Genomic DNA, 19396 nt, shown 5'->3' on the forward strand with positions numbered 1-19396 from the left:
CAAAAGAGTTTGAATATTAAGCACCGTTCATATCTCTCCAGTGCCAGTCTCCATGATATTCGTGATGAATCAAAGTTTCTTATCTTCGTTTTTATTATCTTCTATGACTAAAATCAGGTGTTCAGTTTCGATTGGTTTCGATCCTTTCTGAGTTACGTGTACTACTGTGTTAAAATACTTTTTATAAATAATAATTTATAAACAATCTTGAAACTTCGATTTGTGTATAGCGTGTATAGTAAGTTTTCCGAGAGAATTCATCCAGAGATTTGAAGATATTGCATTTAAATTTAGTGAAGGATTTTGTGAAGCAATTCATTCAGTTTTCAAAGGTAAATAATAACTGTAGTGCGATCGATTATACCTATTTCCAGAATGTACGAATGACGCATCGCAATTGATAAGTAAAATTGTAGGCCAAATTTATTAAACAGTTAATTTTTTAATTTTATCCATTTTATCATTTTAAGAGAGAGAGAGAGAGAGAGAGAGAGATAGAGAGATAGAGAATTTAATGATTCATGGAGACTTTTGAAATAAACTAGATAACTGTCTTATCATTTAATGTCTAGTGTTGAATAACAAAAAATTATAATTTCAATAGAATTACAATTCGTAAATACATCTCTAATGAACGTGACACTTGATTTTTCTTCTTTTCTTTTTTAAACGAATAAATCTTTAATAATAAAATTATTGTAATTAAAACTGTATTGAGGAAGATTTAAAAACCCGGTGAGATTATGCATTGTGTTATATCTGAATCTTGAATAGATAAGGGGAATTTTTTTTATTTTTTTGTCAAATTTATTAACTTTTGAGACAGTGTTATTTTTATTCATGAGAGATAAATATACATTCGTTTTTATTTTCGCATCATTGAATTTAATTATATTTTCTACGTTTTATATTCAGTTAATAGTTCATGAACAAAGCCACGCCTTGGCGAATTTCCAAAAGAAAATTTAATATTGATTTCTCTTGTTAGCAACATTGTAATTATTGAAGTATGTGTTTCTTTTGTATTGTATTGTTTCTTTTTTGCTTTTTTTCGGAGAAATACGTGATTACCGGTAATAATTTTTTTCGTTAAAGAAATAACGTTATTACACGATATAACGCAATAATGTTTTCTCTTGACATCAACGTTCACAGTGTTTATTTTTCGCCTTTAATTAAATTAAAATATCGATTAATGTAACAAAAATATTTATTTACAATTTTTTGCTTTTCAGTTTCACTTGAGTAGTTGAAAAACCAAGGTGTTTTTACAGGGTTGCCACAGGTCAGGGAAATCAGGGAAAAGTCAGGGATTTTTAGTAAAAGTACTGGAAAAAATTGAATTTTTAAAATTCATGAGAAAACTCTGAATTTTGATGTTTTTTTTTGTTTGCCTCGTAAACTATGAAATTACCACGAATTTTACTACAAAACCTTCCATTTTTTCTATTTCTAACAATAATTTCTTTTTAAATAATTTAATTTTTCAAGATCTATCATAAAATTATGACTTATAAATTATTTAATGAATAATTTTTACAATTTTCATAAATACTAGATTGATAGAAGAATTTTAGTGAAAATTACTAAAAATTGAATTTTGGAAAAGTTACAAATGGTTCGAGAAATTTTTATTTGTCTGGAAATCAGGGAAAAATAAAATTGAATATTTGTGTCAACCCTGTTTTAAAAATAATTTTTCTGGGAAAATTTTGAAAAAATACCTGCTATTTATTTTATTTATTTTATTAATCATCAGAGATAAAGATTGTAGGTTGAGAAATATTATTTCGATATTATCATCGTTAAAAATACATTTTTTTTAATAGCTCACTGATTAGAAATTTGGTAATTTCTATTGGAAAATTTATTTTTATTCTATAACTAGTACTAAATATTTTTTTTCGAGTTAAAGAATTAACATTTCAAATTACGCGCGTATAAATTCTTGTGATTTATTTTTGTTTCTTGTTTTTTTTTGTTTCACACTCACACAAAAAGAAAGTAATAAGAATAAGAAGGTGTAAGAAGGTAAAACGTGGTTGTAACGTTAGGTTCTTTTTCAGCAAACCAAAGATGACAACTTGGCAGAACAATCCAGGTGGTGGATATCCAAGACAAGAAGGTCTCGATATTTTATCTTGATTTACACATTTATTTTATTGCTGGCAAAATATTAATTTATATACACGATAAATATAACACTGTCACTGTCACGTCACTTTTCGTCGATCAATTCGATATATTTTTGCGCTACCATTAAATATGAGAATGTAAAAATTTACAATTTACATATTTAAATATATGTATTTTAGAAGTATTTGTAATTATTAATGCTTCTATATTTACTGCGATAGCTTTCACGCAGGTGTGAAAAATATTCATCTACACCTTCCTATCGTGGATTATATCTTAATGTGAATGATTTTGCTTGTCACAGAGAAATGTGAGGTTAAATGAAAATTAATTTTGACACTTAAAATTTATTTTTAATTATTACTTCGCAGATCAATATCCGAATCCAGGTTATCCGGGTTATCCGCAGAATCCGGGCTATCCTCCAAATCCAGGTTATCCGCCAAATCCGGGTTATCCACCAAATCCAGGTTATCCGCCAAATCCAGGATATCCGGGCGCTTTTCCAGGAGGAGCTCCGCCAGGTATAATAATCGATGATATTAATGAATAATAAATTATTATATTAGTCACCAGCCTTTACTGGCCTTGGAGACCTTTATTTACGCAGTTGTTACTTTTTTAACAAATTTTCCAGCTGATGAAACTATTTACTTACTATTTTGACGAAAGGTCACTAATTCTAGTGTTTTTGGTAAAGTTTCTTATTTTATTGATTTTTTTCGGTATTTTTTTCAAGGATTGATAAAAAAGTGTTTAAATAGTATTTAAGTATTTAGTTTTATCTACAAAGTGCTATAATAACAGTAAAATTCAATTAACTTGAACTGGATTCAAAATCTGATAGTTTTTGCCTTTTTTCTCTTCATCTGCTCGATAAAAAATAACAAAACTTGACTGAATTAATTTTTATTTTAAATTGACTATTTGCGAGATTGTTTTAGAAATTTTATTTTTTACAGGCCTCGCACTAATTTACTAAAACCTACTATTTACTACTTTTTTTTACGATTTGCTACTATTTGGATACTTTTTTCCATGTTTAAGAATTTAAAAAAATTTTAATTTGTTAACAGTTGAAAGATAAAAATTATTTTCAAAAATTTTAATAAAATTCTTTAAAACGATTCAATTATTTTCACAAATTTTTCTTAATTCAATGATTTTTAATATTTATTATTTTAATAAAAAATTTCGCAAAAGAATTAAATAGTTTAAAAAAAATGTTTAAAAAATTCTTTGCAAACATTCAAATATTTTTATAAATAAAAAAATGTTTTCAAGAATTCAATTATTTAAAACAGAATTTCCTAATATTTTTTGAAAAAAATCAATTATTTAAATAGATTTTTAGCAAATTCTTCGCAAGATTTCAATTATTTTTAATGTAATTTAAAATTAATTCCGCTAAAAAAGCAATTATTCTTAAAAATTTTAATAAAATTCTTTGAAAAAATTAAATTATTTAAAAAAAATTTGATATAATTTATTTCTTAGAGTGTAATAATTATTTTCAGTTAATTTTTAATTACATTTCTTGAATGAATTTAAATATTATCAAAAATTTTAAAAAAAATTTTAAAAATTAATTATCGAGTACGAAGCCTGTTTTTACTATTTTTCACTTAAAAAATTCAGTCCAAACGAATTCTGTCAATAATAGAAAATAATTTTTTGTTTAGATCCAGGATTTATTCCACCAGGAGGTCCAGCATACGGTCAGCCACCACCACAAGGACCAGGAATGTACGGGTCAAATTATGCCGAGGATCCGATGCACGATGAAATCAAGGGATTCGAATTTAATGATGAATCCATTCGAAGAGGTTTCATAAGGTAAGCTAGTCTACGAATATTTAATGTTTTTCACTAACTTTTTGATTATTATTTGCTAATGTCGATAATTTTTCATTGCAGAAAAGTATATTCAATATTGATGAGTCAGCTTCTTCTCTCAGTGGGAATAATCGCATTATTTACTTATCATATGCCCACTAAAAGATGGTTCCTTGCTAATCCAGCGACGGTTTGGGTCGCACTTGGTGTCACACTTGTTCTCCTAATATGCATGGCATGCTGTTCCAGTGTTCGTCGCAAGGCGCCAATGAATTTCATATTTCTCGGCATTTTCACCGGCGCTGAATCATTTTTACTGGGAGCTATTTCTTCTAGATATGAACCAGAAGCGGTACTTATGTTTTTCAATTCTTTAATTTTTAATTTTTAATAACTTTTAACTTTTAATATGTGACGCGGTCAGGGAAAATAGGGAAAAATCATCGATTTTTATTAAAAGTACTAAAAAACGTTTAATTTTTAAAATACATAAGAAAATTGTGAATTTTTGTTACTTTTTTGTTTGACTCATAAACTATGAAATTACCACGAATTCTAATACAAAACTTTCAATTTTTTCTATTTCTGACAATAATTTCTATTTAAATAACTTAATTCTTGAAGAACAATCATAAAATTATTACTTAGAAATTATTTGATAAATAATTTTACTTAAATGTTTCAAAATGAATTGAATTTTAAAAGAGTTGCGTTCACAATTTTCATAAATAGATGAACTTCAAAAGGTTTTAACTTGAAATTTTGTAAATTTTCAATTTTTAATTAATTTAATTATAAATTTTAAAGAACTTAGATTTTTGAAAAATTTTAATAATTCAAATTCTTATGAAATTGGTTACATTTTTTAATATATAATTATTTAATTAATTAATTATTAAAAATAATATATTTATAAAGGAATTTTAGTTAAAAACACTAAAAATATTAAATTTTAGAGAAGCTACAAATGATTGCAGAAATTCAATTATTTTCAAAAGTAATAAAATTCTTCGCAAAAATTCAATTAGGTTCAAATTTTTTTTTAAATTTTCGTCAAAGTTTTAATTATTTTTATAAATAATAAAATTCATCTATAAAATTCAATTATATAAAAAAATTTTAATACAATTTTCGGCAAAATTTCAAATATTTTCAAAAATTTTCCTCAAATCAATGATTTTTAATATCTACTATTTTAATAAAATTTTCCAAAATAATTCAATTATTTAAAAAAATTAATAAAATTCTACGCAAACATTTAATTATTTTCGTAAATAATAAAATTCTTTTTAGGAATTCAATTATTTTTATAAATAATAAAACTAAACGTTGAATTTCAATTATACACAAACCAAATTTTTTAAAAATTTCTGTCTTTATTTCAATTTTCTTTTTAAGTAATAAATTTCTTTGTAATAAATTTCTTTTTTAAATTTCTTTTTTTTTTTGTTATTTTCATAAATAATAAAATATTTACAGGGAATTCTGAAAAATTTTATTAAAATTTTTCGAAAGAATTCAATTATTTCCAAAAATTGATATAATTTGTTTATTAAAATTTAATAATTGTTTTCAATACATTTTTAACTAAATTTCTTGGAACAATTTCATTATTTTCAAGAATTTTAATAAAATTTTTCATAACAAATCAAGAAATTTTCATAAAATTCTTCGTAGAAAGTTAATTAATTTCAAAAGTTTTTCGAAATTCAATTATTTTCAATATTTTCTGTTTCAATAAAATTTCCCAAAAGAATTCAATTATTTAAAAAAAAAATTAATAAAATTCTTCGCAATAATTCAATTATTTTTATAGATAATAAAATTCTTGTTAGGAATTCAATTATTTTAACAAAATTTATTAAAATTCGTTGCCAGAATTTAATTATTTTCAAAAGTAATAAAATTCATTGCAGAAATTTAATTATGTTCAAAAATGTAATCAAATTTTTTGAAAAATTCTATTATTTTCATAAATAACAAATATTTCGAGGAAAATCAATTATTACAAATTTTTTTTGCAACAATTCAATTATTTTTATAAATATTAAAATTTTACATGGATTCAATATTGTTTTCATGAATAATATAATTCTTTTTTGGAATTCAATTATTTTTATAAATAATAAAACTCATTGCAGAATTTTAATTATTTTTGATACAATTTTAATCGATTTTTTCGAAGAATATAATTATTCTTAAAATTTTTATTAAAATTCGTCGCAAGAATTCAATTATATAAAAAAATTTTCATAAAATTCTTTATGAGAATTCAATTTTATGAAACATTCAATTATTCAATAAATTATTTATTTTTGTATTTAAATAATTGAATTCTCGTAGAATTTCCTAGTAAAAATTGATTTAAAGATATGAATTTCAGTTAAAATTTTAAATAATAATTCAATATTTAAAGCATTGTAGCGTGAATTTTTAGAAACAATTGAATTTTTAAAAGGTTTCAAATTAAAATTTTTGAAAATCTGAATTTTTTACACTTTTAACTAACAATTCTGTAGAATTAATTCTTTTGAAAAAATGTAATTGAAGTTTTATTGAAATTATTACAAGTTTTTATTTTCTAATATACAATTGAAGAATTTCTGTATAATGGATGAAATTTCGTAAAATTGAATTGCAAATAAATGGATTTGAAAATTCTCAAAGAACTTTTTCAAAAATTATTAAAAATAATTGATTTAAAGAAAAATTTTATTTTAATATTCTAGAAAATAATAATTGAATTGAAATGATGAAAATAATTTGGAAGAAGTTACAGTAACAATATTTTTATAAAATGTAAAATAATAATTTTATCACGCGGTCATTTTTAATTATTACAAAACATGAAGAATTGATCGATATCTTCATGTTTTATAATAATATTTTTATAAGTTGTTAATTTTAAAAAGGTTTGAATTTGAAATCTTTAAAAACCTAAATTTCCGTGGAAAAATAATAACGATTAAGTATTTATTTAAAAAAGAAGTTACTGATGTTTTAGAATAATTTTACAATTAAAGGAATTCGTAAATAAATGTAATAGAACATTTTTTTCAGTATCTAATCATTTTTAGAGTTTTAATAGATCCCTTTTTCTGCACACAGGTTATACTCGCTGTCGGTATCACCGCCGCCGTATGCTTTGCACTGACAATATTTGCATTCCAAACGAGATTTGACTTTACGGCATTAAATGGAATTCTTTTTGCCGCTCTAATCGTTTTCGTTCTGTTTGGAATAATTGCTATGTTCTTCAAGGGAAGAACAATAACGCTGGTGTACGCATCAATTGGAGCACTATTGTTCTCCGTGTATCTTGTGTACGATACACAAATGATGATGGGAGGTAAACATAAATACTCGATATCGCCCGAAGAATATGTCTTCGCTGCACTCAATCTCTATCTGGACATTGTCAACATTTTCTTGTACATTTTGACCATTATCGGAGCTTCGAGAGACTAGGAGTAATTTTAGTTACAGCAATGATATTTAATTCGAGAAATCGCTGTAACTATGTATACCAATTACAAAAAACAAAATTCAGTAAGATTTAAAAAATATTTCTTGCTTCTTATGTGTAAAACTCTTCTTAAAAAAAGAAAAAGAAAAGGATAATCCAGATAATCAACGAACGATTTTTCCTTTATACGAAATATGACTTTTTTTCTCAAAATTAAAATTAAGAAAATTTATCCAGTGTAGTGTCGCATTAAACGATTGGATTTGGATAGCTTGGGATATATTTGTTAATGGTAATTATTTATGTATCATTTATTTTCTTATACTCGTTCTTATACTTATTTTCGTATGTTTATAAACTCTTTCAAAGTTTTGCAAAAAGGAAAAAAACGAGTAAGAAAAAAGTCTTTCAAAGTATTATCCGTAATCAGAAATTTTGTCTATAAACCAATAATTGAGATTTTCTTTTATTATTGAGTAATAGTTTTACTCAGACAATAATTCGATTTCTTGGTTAAGATTTAAGAAACACTTTCAACAAATAGTTTTTGAGAATTCAGGAGATAATTATTTTTTCAATATTGTGTTTAGTAGTAGAAAAAATTAAATTTTTTAATAATTTTCTAAAATATACTTAAGTTAAGGAAAAATGGAAAAAATGTCATAGAAATTTCAATTTAGTCCGGGTAAAGACAAGTTTCTTATTAAAAAAAAAAAAATAGTCATTTTACGTTATTAAAAATACCAAATGTTTGTTACTCATTGAAACCCCAAAAAAAATGTTGCGTAGTATTAAAAATACTGATATTTTCTTCATTGTTTTGCACTTCATTTCATTAGTTTCATGTTCACAGCAATTAATTATCGATTTACGAGAGAAATTCTGTCACTATAGTCGTTAATATGAAATAATCGTTTATTATCAAAATAATATATTTACGTGACAAATTTTTTTCCCCGTAAACCATTAATTAATTGTTTATTTAATTTTCTTTTCCGTTACGAATGAGAATATAACCTCTAGCTAGTGAACAATAATAATGTGAAAGAACATCGCGTACATTATACGAAAATATTTTTTTTCTTATCTTAATAATGACAAGTCTGATGAAAAAAATTCCCTAAAGAAATTATAATTTAAAAGAAAAATTCTTTTGACATTTGGATTTTATAAAAAACAAAACAAAATTCTATAATAATTACAAAAAAAACGTTTATTTCATTCGAGGAAAATTAGGTTTTTTTTTCATCGGGCAACTATTATTATTATAAAATAAATAAATAAATAAAATATATTCAAAGAGATAATACAGTTGATTGTAAATTTTATAAAATATCGTCTATTGTTTTTAAATGTAGAAATATCTATCTGTCAGATTGCATTTTATTGTTAATATGTGAAATGTTATCAATAAGAATGCGTATAAATGTGTTATTAATAAAAAAAAATCAAGCAACATTATCAATTTGAACCATCTTTCCGATAAAGAAAAAAAAAAAACTTCGCTTGCTAAAAAAATAATTATATAAATAATTTTTCATTACGAATGAATGTTTCAAACTACACATTGTACGTTATAATGAAAAACTACCTTATAATAATAATTAAAATTATATAAAACTACAAAAAAAACAACCAATACTGTTAAAGACATGTGTATTTTTTTCGTTAGATGATTTACATTTTAGAATACTTAGCTTCTAATGAAACTTTCCTGTTTCGCGTGATTTAATTTGTATTTAAATAAAATGTTTGAATGTCAAAAGTGAATAATATTCAGGCCTTGGGACTATTTGCGACTATTTCCAACTTTTCTTGAGATTTTCTGGACTATTTTAAACTATTTTCCAAAAATGCGATTTTTTTCGAATTATTTTTGAAAAATGCGACTATTTCCGAATTTTCTTTCACAAATTGCAACAAAAAAATACTTTTTTTGCTATAAAATTCTGCTTATTTTGATTTTCAAAGTGTGAAAAATAGCAATAGTCAAACTTTTCTTCTAAAAGAGTTTTACATTTTTTTGCAACTCTTTTATAGCGTAAAAACAGACTTCTCAAAATTTATTTTTGAGATGACATTTTTTTTGTTGCTACAGGTCAGAAAAATCAGTGGATTTTAACAAAACAAGTTGCAAATTTAAATTTAAATAAAAAAAACACGAAGAGTTATTAGTTGCAATTTTCGTTTTAAAAAAATAGAATTTTTGTATTTAAATAATTCAATTCTTATGAAAACCTTTCGGAAAATTATTATAAATAATAAATTTAGAGACGAATTTTAATTCATTATTTTTAATAATTTTCCGAAGAAATTTTTAGAAACAGTTACATTTAAAAATTCTGAACAATTCAGATTTAAAAAAATTTAATTTCCAATTTTTTTTTAATTAGTTATATTTTCATAAAGAAAAATTTCACAATTTTGAACAATTCCGTTTTTTTTCAAAAAATTTAATTTCCATTTTTTTATAAATTAGTTGAATTTTTATTTAAAAAAATGAATTTTGCATTTAAATACTTGAATTCTCAAAAAACTTTAAAGAAGAATTTTAATTGAAAATTATGGAAAATAATATGATTTTGAATGATTGGAGAAATTTGTAGAAACAATGAAATTTAAAAATTTTGAACAATTCAGTTTTTGAAAAATTTAAATTCAATTTTTTCAATTAATTTAATTTTTGCCTATTCACTTGAAAAATTGTCGAAAAACCGAAATTTCGAAAAATTGAATTTTAATTTTTAAGTGAACTTTCTTTTTCGTGAATAATTGAATTCTTAAAGAACTTTCACGAAATTATTAAAAAATAATTGATTTTGTAAAGAATTTTATTTAAATGTCCTAGAAAATAATTAAATTTTGAATGATTGGAGAAATTTGTAGAAACAATGAAATTTAAAAATTCTGAACAATTCAGTTTTTGAAAAATTTAAATTCAATTTTTTCAATTAATTTAATGTTTGCCTATTCACTTGAAAAATTGTCGAAAAACCGAAATTTCGAAAAATTGAATTTTAATTTTTAATTGAACTTTCTTTTTCGTAAATAATTGAATTCTTTAAGAACTTTCACAGAATTATTAATAAATAATTGCTTTAGAAAAGAATTTTAGTTAAAAATTCCGGAAAATAATTGAATTTTGAAAGAATTAAAATTGAATTTTTTAAAAGCAACGGAATTGAAATTTTTGAAAATTTCAACTTCAGTGGAAATATAATAATAAGTATTAAAATATCTATTTATTTAACAAGATCGTGCAAGTTTTAAAAAATTGAATTAAGAAATTCTGAAATTAAAAAAAAATTAGTTTTTTGAACAATTTTAATTAAAATATTTTGAAGATAATTGAATTCCCAAATGTAAATTGCAAAAATGTTGAAAAATTGTAAATTTCGTTAAATTTTATTGAAACGAATTTTATATTTTGGTGAATTTTATTACAATTTTTTTTAAAGTAATGTGAAAAAAATTTGAAAAACTGTTTTGAAATGATTGTGTTTTGGGAAAAATTGAAAAAACTATTTTAAAATAATTGTATTCTAGAAAAAACTCGGAAGTTGGATTTGAAGTTTTAATCGGAATAAGGGAAAAATTCAAAGCTTTTTTGGAAATAAAGAAAATAAAAATTTTTCTGATAATCCGGAATAAACGAATCGAATTTTTCGACTTCTTTTTTTCTGCTTTGAGTCGACTAAAACTTTTTTTTCCATCTTCAAAAGTTGATCCGACGTCTGAATATTAAAAAAATATTTAAATACTCCCAAACTAAACGAAATCAAATTTTACTCTTCAAAAACTTCTCATAAAATGATAATAAAAAAAAAAAAACAAAAAAAAAATACTTTTACAACTTATTGCTAAAAGAAAAGAGAATAATTTCTTTTATGAACCTTTTTATTACATTGTTAACTTTAACTGAAAATTCCATATCTAGAAATTAATATAAATATAATATTCGTATCAAAGCTTAAATTCTTAAAATGATAATTTCAACACATTGATAACAGCAGCGAAGTAAATAATTTATATATATATTCCTTCTAACTAATCACAACATTTGTAGAAAGAAGGAAGCAATATACGGTTGTATAAATCGGATAATTACTTTTTTGTTTGTTTATCTAATAATTACACACTTCCCTATTTCTTACATGAGTGATGTAGGTTTCTTCCTCATTGCGTCCATTATTAGAAAATATAAAAAGAACGGCACTTATTTCTATTTTTGATAATTCGACTCTCAAGATATTGCTTCACGGTTGCAATTTTACATACACACACAATACACAAGAGAAATTCCCTAAATTTACCTTTTTTTTACTAATTAAAAAATAAGAAATTATTATATTATTATTGTTCTTTTCTTAAAATATTCAAAAAAAAATTATTTTCAATAATGAGATTATTGAAAATAAGTTGTTTCTCAAAATATTCGAATAAATAATAAATTGTAAACTCGTTATTAAGTAGAATGTATGGCCTTGTTGTCATAAGTGTAAAAATGATAAATTTCGGGAAAAAAGAAAATTTAAATAACAATATTTTAGGTGCTCATCACACGTGTCAAATATACCCTCACGATTATTAGCGAAGAAAGAAAAATTTATATATATTTTATAAGCTAACAAACTGAAAGTATTACGAGCTCTACTGTACGATAAATTGTCGCGTGTGAATTATTATTTTTTTCATCGAAATACTTGTCAGAAGAACAAAAAAAAAGACAGTCTTCGTGTGCAAAATTGTTGTACTCGTATAAAATAGATTATTATCAGTGAAAATTTTATAAAATCGCGTACAAAATTTTTTTTTTTCTCATCGGAAAATGATGAGTTTTTTTTTCTCTTCTATTTAATGATTTTTAAATAATTGTTTATTTTCTTCTACAATTAGAAATGCCGAGAGAATATCTAAAATCGCGAGAACAAAAAAAAGGGTTTATTTTTTTGTTTTTTTTCTTAGGCAGTGCTTTTCATTTCTATATATATGATTCCGTCACTGATATTACAAAAAGCATTACGAGGTAACACGATAAAGCTAATGCTATCCACGAATACAGCCTCATGGACATAGACAAAAAATTGCTTATTATGCGTCCACAGAAAATTTTTTTTTTTTTTTTCGTAAAATTAGCAGCACCGATTGGAACTTCTTTCTACTCGTCGATCGACCGTCACTCGATCTGGGGCATCTTGTGGTTCTTTGCCATGAGTTTTCTCCAAGATTGCCTCCGCTAATTCACTAAACGCTCGGTCTATATTAATATTAGCTTTCGCCGATGTCTCCATAAATCTAATTCCGTGCTCTCTCGCTATCTGTAAACGAAAATATTTCGAAATCAAATTTTACTCTTCAAAAACTTCTTATAAAATGATAATAAATTTTTCTCATTGAAAATAATATTTGAATTTAATAAATAATAATATTGAAATAAAATTGAAAAAAATTCTTTTTATTATTATTGTAGGCTTTGCACTCATTAATTTTAAAAAAGTAGGAAAACATAATTTCAATTCTTCATTTTTATGAAATTTAATTATTCTGTAAACTTTTAGTTAGAATTCTTAAAAAATTCGATAATATTTAAAAATAATGATAAAATAATGATTTTATCACTCGGTTATCTTTAATTATTATAAAACATAAAGATATCGATAACTCCGAGTCTTCGACTCGGAGTAATCAATATCTTCGTGTTTTAGAATAATTTAAGAATAATTTTTAAAAGTAAAAAAATAAATTTGTTAAAAATAAAAAATTTATTAAATTTAACAAAATTTCCAATTAAGATTGAAAATTTATAAAAATATTTCTAATTTTTACAAGAATTTTAACTAATATTCAAAAAATTTGTAATTAAAAATTTTTCAAAAGACTAATTTTTGTTATAATTTCTAAATGAAATTAAAATTTATATTTTCTTTTAAATTCATACTTGAATAAGCTTTTATAAATAAATAAATACTAATTTATTTTTCGACAGGAATTAAAATTTTAAATAATTCGATTATGTAAAAGATCTTAGAAATACAACTATTTCTAAAAATTCATAATAAAAAGCATTTAATATTCAATAAATTATAATTATAAACCTGAAAATAATTTTTAAATCAATTCTCATTAGAAAGTTCTACGAGAATTCAATTATTTAAATACAAAAACAAATAATTGATAAGATTATTCATTATTAAAAAAAATTGAAGTCTTTAAGAATTTTATCAAAATTTTTGAAAATGATTGAATTATTATGAAAAATTTTAATAAAATTTTTCTATTACATTTTTCAAGAAATATTAATTTAAAATTGTTCTAAAAAAATTGAAATTCTTTGAGAAATATGAAGAATTTGTGAAAAGTAATTCTTCAAAAAATTTTCCAAAAATGTTTAAAAATAATTAAATTTTTCCAGGAATTTATTTAAAATTGTATTAAAAAATAATTGAAATTCTGTGAAGAATTTTATTATTTATGAAAATAATTGAATTTTTGCAACGCATTTTATTATATTTTTTTTAAATTATTCAAATCCTAAAAAGAATTTTGTTATTTATAAAAATAATTGAATTCCTTTGTGAAATTTGATTAAAATAAAAGATTTTGAAAATAGTATCTGAATTTCATAGAAGAATATTTTTACTTGTGAAAAATAATTAAATTCTTGCAAAACATTTTCCTAAACTTGTTGAAAATGATTACATTTTTCGAAGAATTTACTTAAAATTGTAATAAAAATAATTGAAATCTTACGAAAAATTTTAATATTTATGAAAAGTATTGAAATCCTGTGAAGAATTTCTTGTTTATGAAAATAATTGAATTTTTACAACAAATTTTATTATTTTTAAAAATAATTGAATTTTTGTTTTAAATTTTCATAAAATTTTTCAAAAAAATCCAATTATTTACCGAATTTTAAAAAAATCCTTCTCAAGAATTCAAATTATTTTTACAAATAATAAAATGTTTCACAGGAATGCAATTATTTAAAAAAATGTAATAAAAATCATTGCAAGAATTCAATTTTTTAAAATATAATTTTAATTAAATTATTATGAATATTTGAATTATTCTTTTAAATTTTCATAAAATTTCTCTAAAAAATTCAAGTACTTGCAAAAAAATTATTAAAATTCTTCACAAGAAATGAATTATTTTTTCATATATATATATACAATTTTTCGCAGAATTTCAATTATTTGTGAAAAATAATTTAATTCTTGTAAAAAATTTCAAGAAAATTTTTGAAAATAATAAAATGTTTCGAGGAATCCATTTAAAATTGTATTAAAAATAATTGAAATCCTGTGAAAAATTTTATTATTAATGAAAATAATTGAATTCTTACAACGAATTATATTACATTTGTTTAAATAATTGAATTTTTGAAGGATTTTATTAAAATTTTTGTAAATAATTTAATATTTTTGAAAAATTTTATGAAAATTGAAAAAACAATTCAATTATTCCTAATAATAATTTAATGAAAATATTGTATTAAAAATAATTGAATTCTTGCGATGAATTTTATTATTTATGAAAATAATTTAATTCTTATAAACAAATGTTATCAAAATTTTAGTAAAGAATTAATTTCTTTGAAAGTATTTTTGAAAATATTTTAAGTAATTGATTTCTTTTGAAAAATGTTCTTGAAAATTAAATTCTAAATAATTGAATTCCTGTTAAAAATTGATTAATCAATTAATTGCATTTAAGCGAAAAATTTTATTATTTTTTTAAATAATTGAATTCTTTTGAGAAATTGTATCTTAAAATTGAAGATTTTAAAAATATTTAAATTCTTTTAAGAAATTTTAATAAAATAGAAGATTTTAAAAACATTTCAATTTCAACGAAGAATTTAATTATTTGTGAAAAAGAATTAAAGTCTTGCAAAGAAAGGAATTTTTCAAAAAATATTTGAAAATAATTGTATTCTATCAAAGAATTTTGTAATTAAAAATTTTGAATTATTTCTAAAAAGAATGTTATTAAAATTTTTAAAAATAGTTTTGTTATTTCAACTATTAGCTGTCGAAAATAAAAAAATAAAAAAGTTGCTCTTAGTGTCACAAATTTAAAGAAAGAATCCAAATAGTATCCAAGTTGTTAAAAAGAAACGTATTAAATATTTGGTTTTGGTAGATGAGTGCGAAGCCTTATTATAGAAAATTATTTATCTTTAAAAGAAAAAAAGTAAAGTCAGTAAACTTACAGCCTCTCCCCTTTCCGTGCTCACAACCCTCTTCTCCTCCATATCACATTTGTTTCCTAATATCATTTTCTCAACGTCCTCATTTGCATGCTAAAAACAAAAATTGATCAATACTTTTGTTCTGTGTACGTTTCTATTTACAATTTAAAAATAAAAAAAATAAGATAAGAATATTACCTCGTCTATGTTTCTTAGCCATTTGACAATGTTTTCGAAGGTCTTCTCATTTGTTATATCATAAACTAACATAATACCCATAGCACCTCGATAATAGGAAGTAGTGATAGTGTGAAACCTTTCTTGTCCAGCGGTATCCCTGAAAAGCATATTACAATATATTTAGAAAGATAAAAATATTTTGTAAATACAAAGAAAAAACGTATTTAAAAAACAAATAAACAATTTATGTAACAATTAAGATAATTAACCTTTAAACACCAATTATCTTATACAATTGAATTTATAACATAAAAATAAATTTCTCACCATATCTGCAATTTGATTTTTTTTCCTCTCAATTCAACTGTCTTGATTTTAAAATCAATACCTAAAAAAATATTACAATCTTATTTCAAAATATTTTTCAATAAAGCAACTATCAATAAATTGACAAAGTAGTTGAAAAAAAGAAATAAATTGACAACTTAATATTGAAAAAAAAATACTATTATGTAAGAATTCTTAAATTAGAACCAAACTTGTTTATGAAAAAAAGGTGATTATATTCAAATATACGAATTCGTTAAACAAAATAATATATTACATGTGAAATGTTTCTAACAGAAAAAAGTAGAAACTCAAATGTCATTCATTTAAAAGAAGTCTATCGAGACACTTTATTGCAATGATGATGATAGTTAATAAATCTCTGATAAAAGTACAAATCGTACAAATGTATTGAAATGTATTAAATGTATCAAGGGTTAAAAAAGTTACATGCTTTTATTAACCCAGTAAAAAAGAATTAAATGATCTGTAGACAGAGAACAATAGATGAGTCATTATGACGAAAATAAATTACTACTGAAATAAAAGATGCGTTTTAAAAAATATTGACATATTAATCTCTTAATATTTTCTCACACTCACATATAAGAGGAAAAAAACAGGAAAAAAAACTAACCTAAACAATAATATTACCAACTTTATAAATGCATGAACAAATTAGCTTTGTTAAGATATATATAGAAGAATGTCGAATCAATTAAACGTTAATTATTATTTTCTTACCTATTGTTGAAATAAATGTAGTGGAAAAAGCATCGTCTGAAAACCTAAATAATATACAAGTTTTGCCGACACCAGAGTCACCGATAAGTAACAACTTGAATAATAAATCGTACGTTTTTTTCGCCATTTTTCGAGTACGCCAAATAAGTACACTGAAACACTTTGCTTTTAAACAAGAAAAACAAAATTTTGTGGTGGGGTTAAGATTTGTTGAATCAAGAATAGAGGGTAAATGGATAAAGCAATGAAATAATAGAAGAGATAGAAATCTATACTTAAAGTGAAAAACATTTCTTCTAGTGGTCAGTTCAGGAATTAGTTCACATCCACTGCTAACTTCATTCGGTATGAAACTTTAAATTTTCAAATTAAGTAGTTTTCTGTGTTTTTTGAGTTTTCCCTCGATTTTCTCTTTTTTCGATTATTTTCCCTATTTTCTATTAAAAATAAACTAAATAAATAAAAAAATATATTTCTATACAAAGAAAACTCAAAATAAAGGCAAATAAGTAATTTTCAAGAAAATGTAATTAAAATTGTATTGAAAATAATTTAATTCTTGGCAAGATTTTTATTAAAATTCTTTAAAATAATTGAATTGTTTTGAAGAATTTATTTAATTTTCTTCAAAATAATGGAGTTTTTAAAAAATAATTTTTATTGAAAATTATTTTTAAAAAACTATTATTTTCAAGAAAATTCAATAAATTATTTTTAGCAAGAATTCAATTATTTTCAATAATTGTAATAAAATTCACTTATTTTAAATACAATTTTAATTGATTTCTTTGAAAATTACAATTATTTTTAAAAATCTTGTAAAAATTCTCCGAAAAATTTCAATTATTTAAAAAAATAATTGAATTTTTCACCAAAGTTCAATTATATTTTAAAATAATTTTTCACAAAACTTCAATTCTTTAAAAAAATAATTGAATTTTTCACAAAAGTTCAATTGTTTTAAAAAATAATTGAATTTTTCACAAAAGTTCAATTATTTTAAAAAATAATTGAATTTTTCACAAAAGTTCAATTATTTTAAATACAATTCTAATCGAATTCCAGGAAAAATTAAATTTTTTTTAATTCTTCGAAAGAATTCAATAATATCAATAAATAGTAAATTTTTCCCAGGAATTTACTTATTTTAAATATAATTTTTATAAACTTATAAAAAATTTACTTATTTTTTAAAATTCTGCAAAAATTCAATTATTATCTACAGAAATAAATAAATTTTTTCGCAAGGATTCAATTATTTAAAAATTTTTTAATAAAATTCAATTCAAGAATTAAATTGTTTCCAGAAATAATTACATTGCTGATGTACTGAAATAGTCATTGAATTTTTGTAAAGTATTTGTTAAAAAAATTTGAAAATTAAATTCTTTTTGAGAATTTCATTAAATTTCGTAAAAATAATGTAATTTTTAAAAATAATTTTAATTGAAAATAATTGAAATTTACAAAGAATTTTATTAAAAACTTTTGAGAATTATTTAATTGTTTAGAAAAATGTTATTACAATTTTTGAAAATAATTTAACCCGTTAGAGAAATTTTATTAAAATTATCTTGAATGTAATTGAATTTTTTTTCTAGAAAATAATTGAAATTCTCAGAAGAATTTTATTATTTATAAAAATAATTGAATTTTTATTGAAACTCTTGAAAATAATTGAATTTAAATAATATTTTTAAAAATAATTGAATTTTTTCGAATCATTTTATTATTTATGAAAATATTTTTATTCCTGCGAATAATTTTCTTATTTATGAAAATAATTGAATTCTTTCGGAGAAGTTTATAATTTATAAAAATAATTGAATTGTTTCGAAAAATTTTATCTGAATTTATTGAAAATTGTGTTCTTTCGAGAAATTTTATTAAAATTCTATTGAAAATAATATATTGAATTGCTATAAAGAATTTTATATTATTTATGAGAATAATGAAATTCTTTCGAAAAATTTTATTAAAATTTTTGAATACCTAACAATAAACAAGAATATTTCATATTCTGTACTTAATAAGTGAATTTTTTAAATTTTTAATCTGTAATCATTTAAAAATTAAATATTATTCTTGAAAACATATTTTTTTAATTTACAAAATAATAATAAATGGATCACCGTGTTTCGCGCGTATCATTTACTACTTCTAAACTATTTAAGAAAACTAAAAAAAAAATTCTCAACATTTTGTCTCCTATTTTTAAAAAATTATAATTTATTTAGCATTATACACTTTCATTTTAATATACAGTATTATCTGTGAGATCCGTAGAAAGAATCTTTTGAAAATGTACCAGTTGTACAATCCAGCATTATTTATTTTTTTAAAAATTGATTTCAATAGAAATAAGTATATATTGTAATTGTCATAGGAAAGTTTGTTTATTTGTTTTTTTTCTCTCTGTAATAAAATATGGCAATTTTAACTATTGAGGTAATGTGATCCGTTTTTAATTAAAAATGTGTGCATGAAGAAAAAGTAAGAAATAATAACAG

At 21.9% G+C, this 19396-nt stretch overlaps 2 protein-coding genes across 4 annotated transcripts; one reads left to right on the top strand and one right to left on the bottom strand.

Annotated features, from left to right (window-relative positions):
* Positions 1–93: 93 nt before the first annotated feature.
* LOC122510752 (protein lifeguard 1) lies at positions 94–8546 on the top strand. 3 transcript variants are annotated; one of them, XM_043625622.1, is made up of 6 exons: positions 94–332; positions 2067–2125; positions 2508–2660; positions 3819–3972; positions 4054–4324; positions 7081–8546. In XM_043625622.1, the coding sequence occupies exons 2-6, from the start codon at positions 2077–2079 to the stop codon at positions 7438–7440; spliced, it is 987 nt and encodes a 328-aa protein (XP_043481557.1). In that variant the 5' UTR covers positions 94–332; positions 2067–2076; the 3' UTR covers positions 7441–8546. The 3 variants fall into 3 exon arrangements, with proteins under 3 accessions (XP_043481557.1, XP_043481560.1, XP_043481559.1); XM_043625624.1 differs by lacking the exon at positions 94–332 and adding an exon at positions 608–735; XM_043625625.1 differs by lacking the exon at positions 2067–2125.
* A 2771-nt stretch (positions 8547–11317) lies between these two features.
* On the bottom strand, positions 11318–17121 carry LOC122510754 (ras-related protein Rab-10). The gene is made up of 5 exons (XM_043625628.1): positions 16887–17121; positions 16143–16203; positions 15834–15972; positions 15657–15746; positions 11318–12756 (listed from the first exon to the last, which is right to left on the bottom strand). The coding sequence occupies exons 1-5, from the start codon at positions 17011–17013 to the stop codon at positions 12571–12573; spliced, it is 603 nt and encodes a 200-aa protein (XP_043481563.1). The 5' UTR covers positions 17014–17121; the 3' UTR covers positions 11318–12570.
* Between the last annotated feature and the right edge of the window lie 2275 nt (positions 17122–19396).

The sequence above is a fragment of the Leptopilina heterotoma genome, unplaced genomic scaffold (assembly GCF_015476425.1).
Source record: "Leptopilina heterotoma isolate Lh14 unplaced genomic scaffold, ASM1547642v1 Lhet_73, whole genome shotgun sequence".
In the NCBI taxonomy this organism is placed as follows: Eukaryota; Metazoa; Arthropoda; class Insecta; order Hymenoptera; family Figitidae; genus Leptopilina; species Leptopilina heterotoma.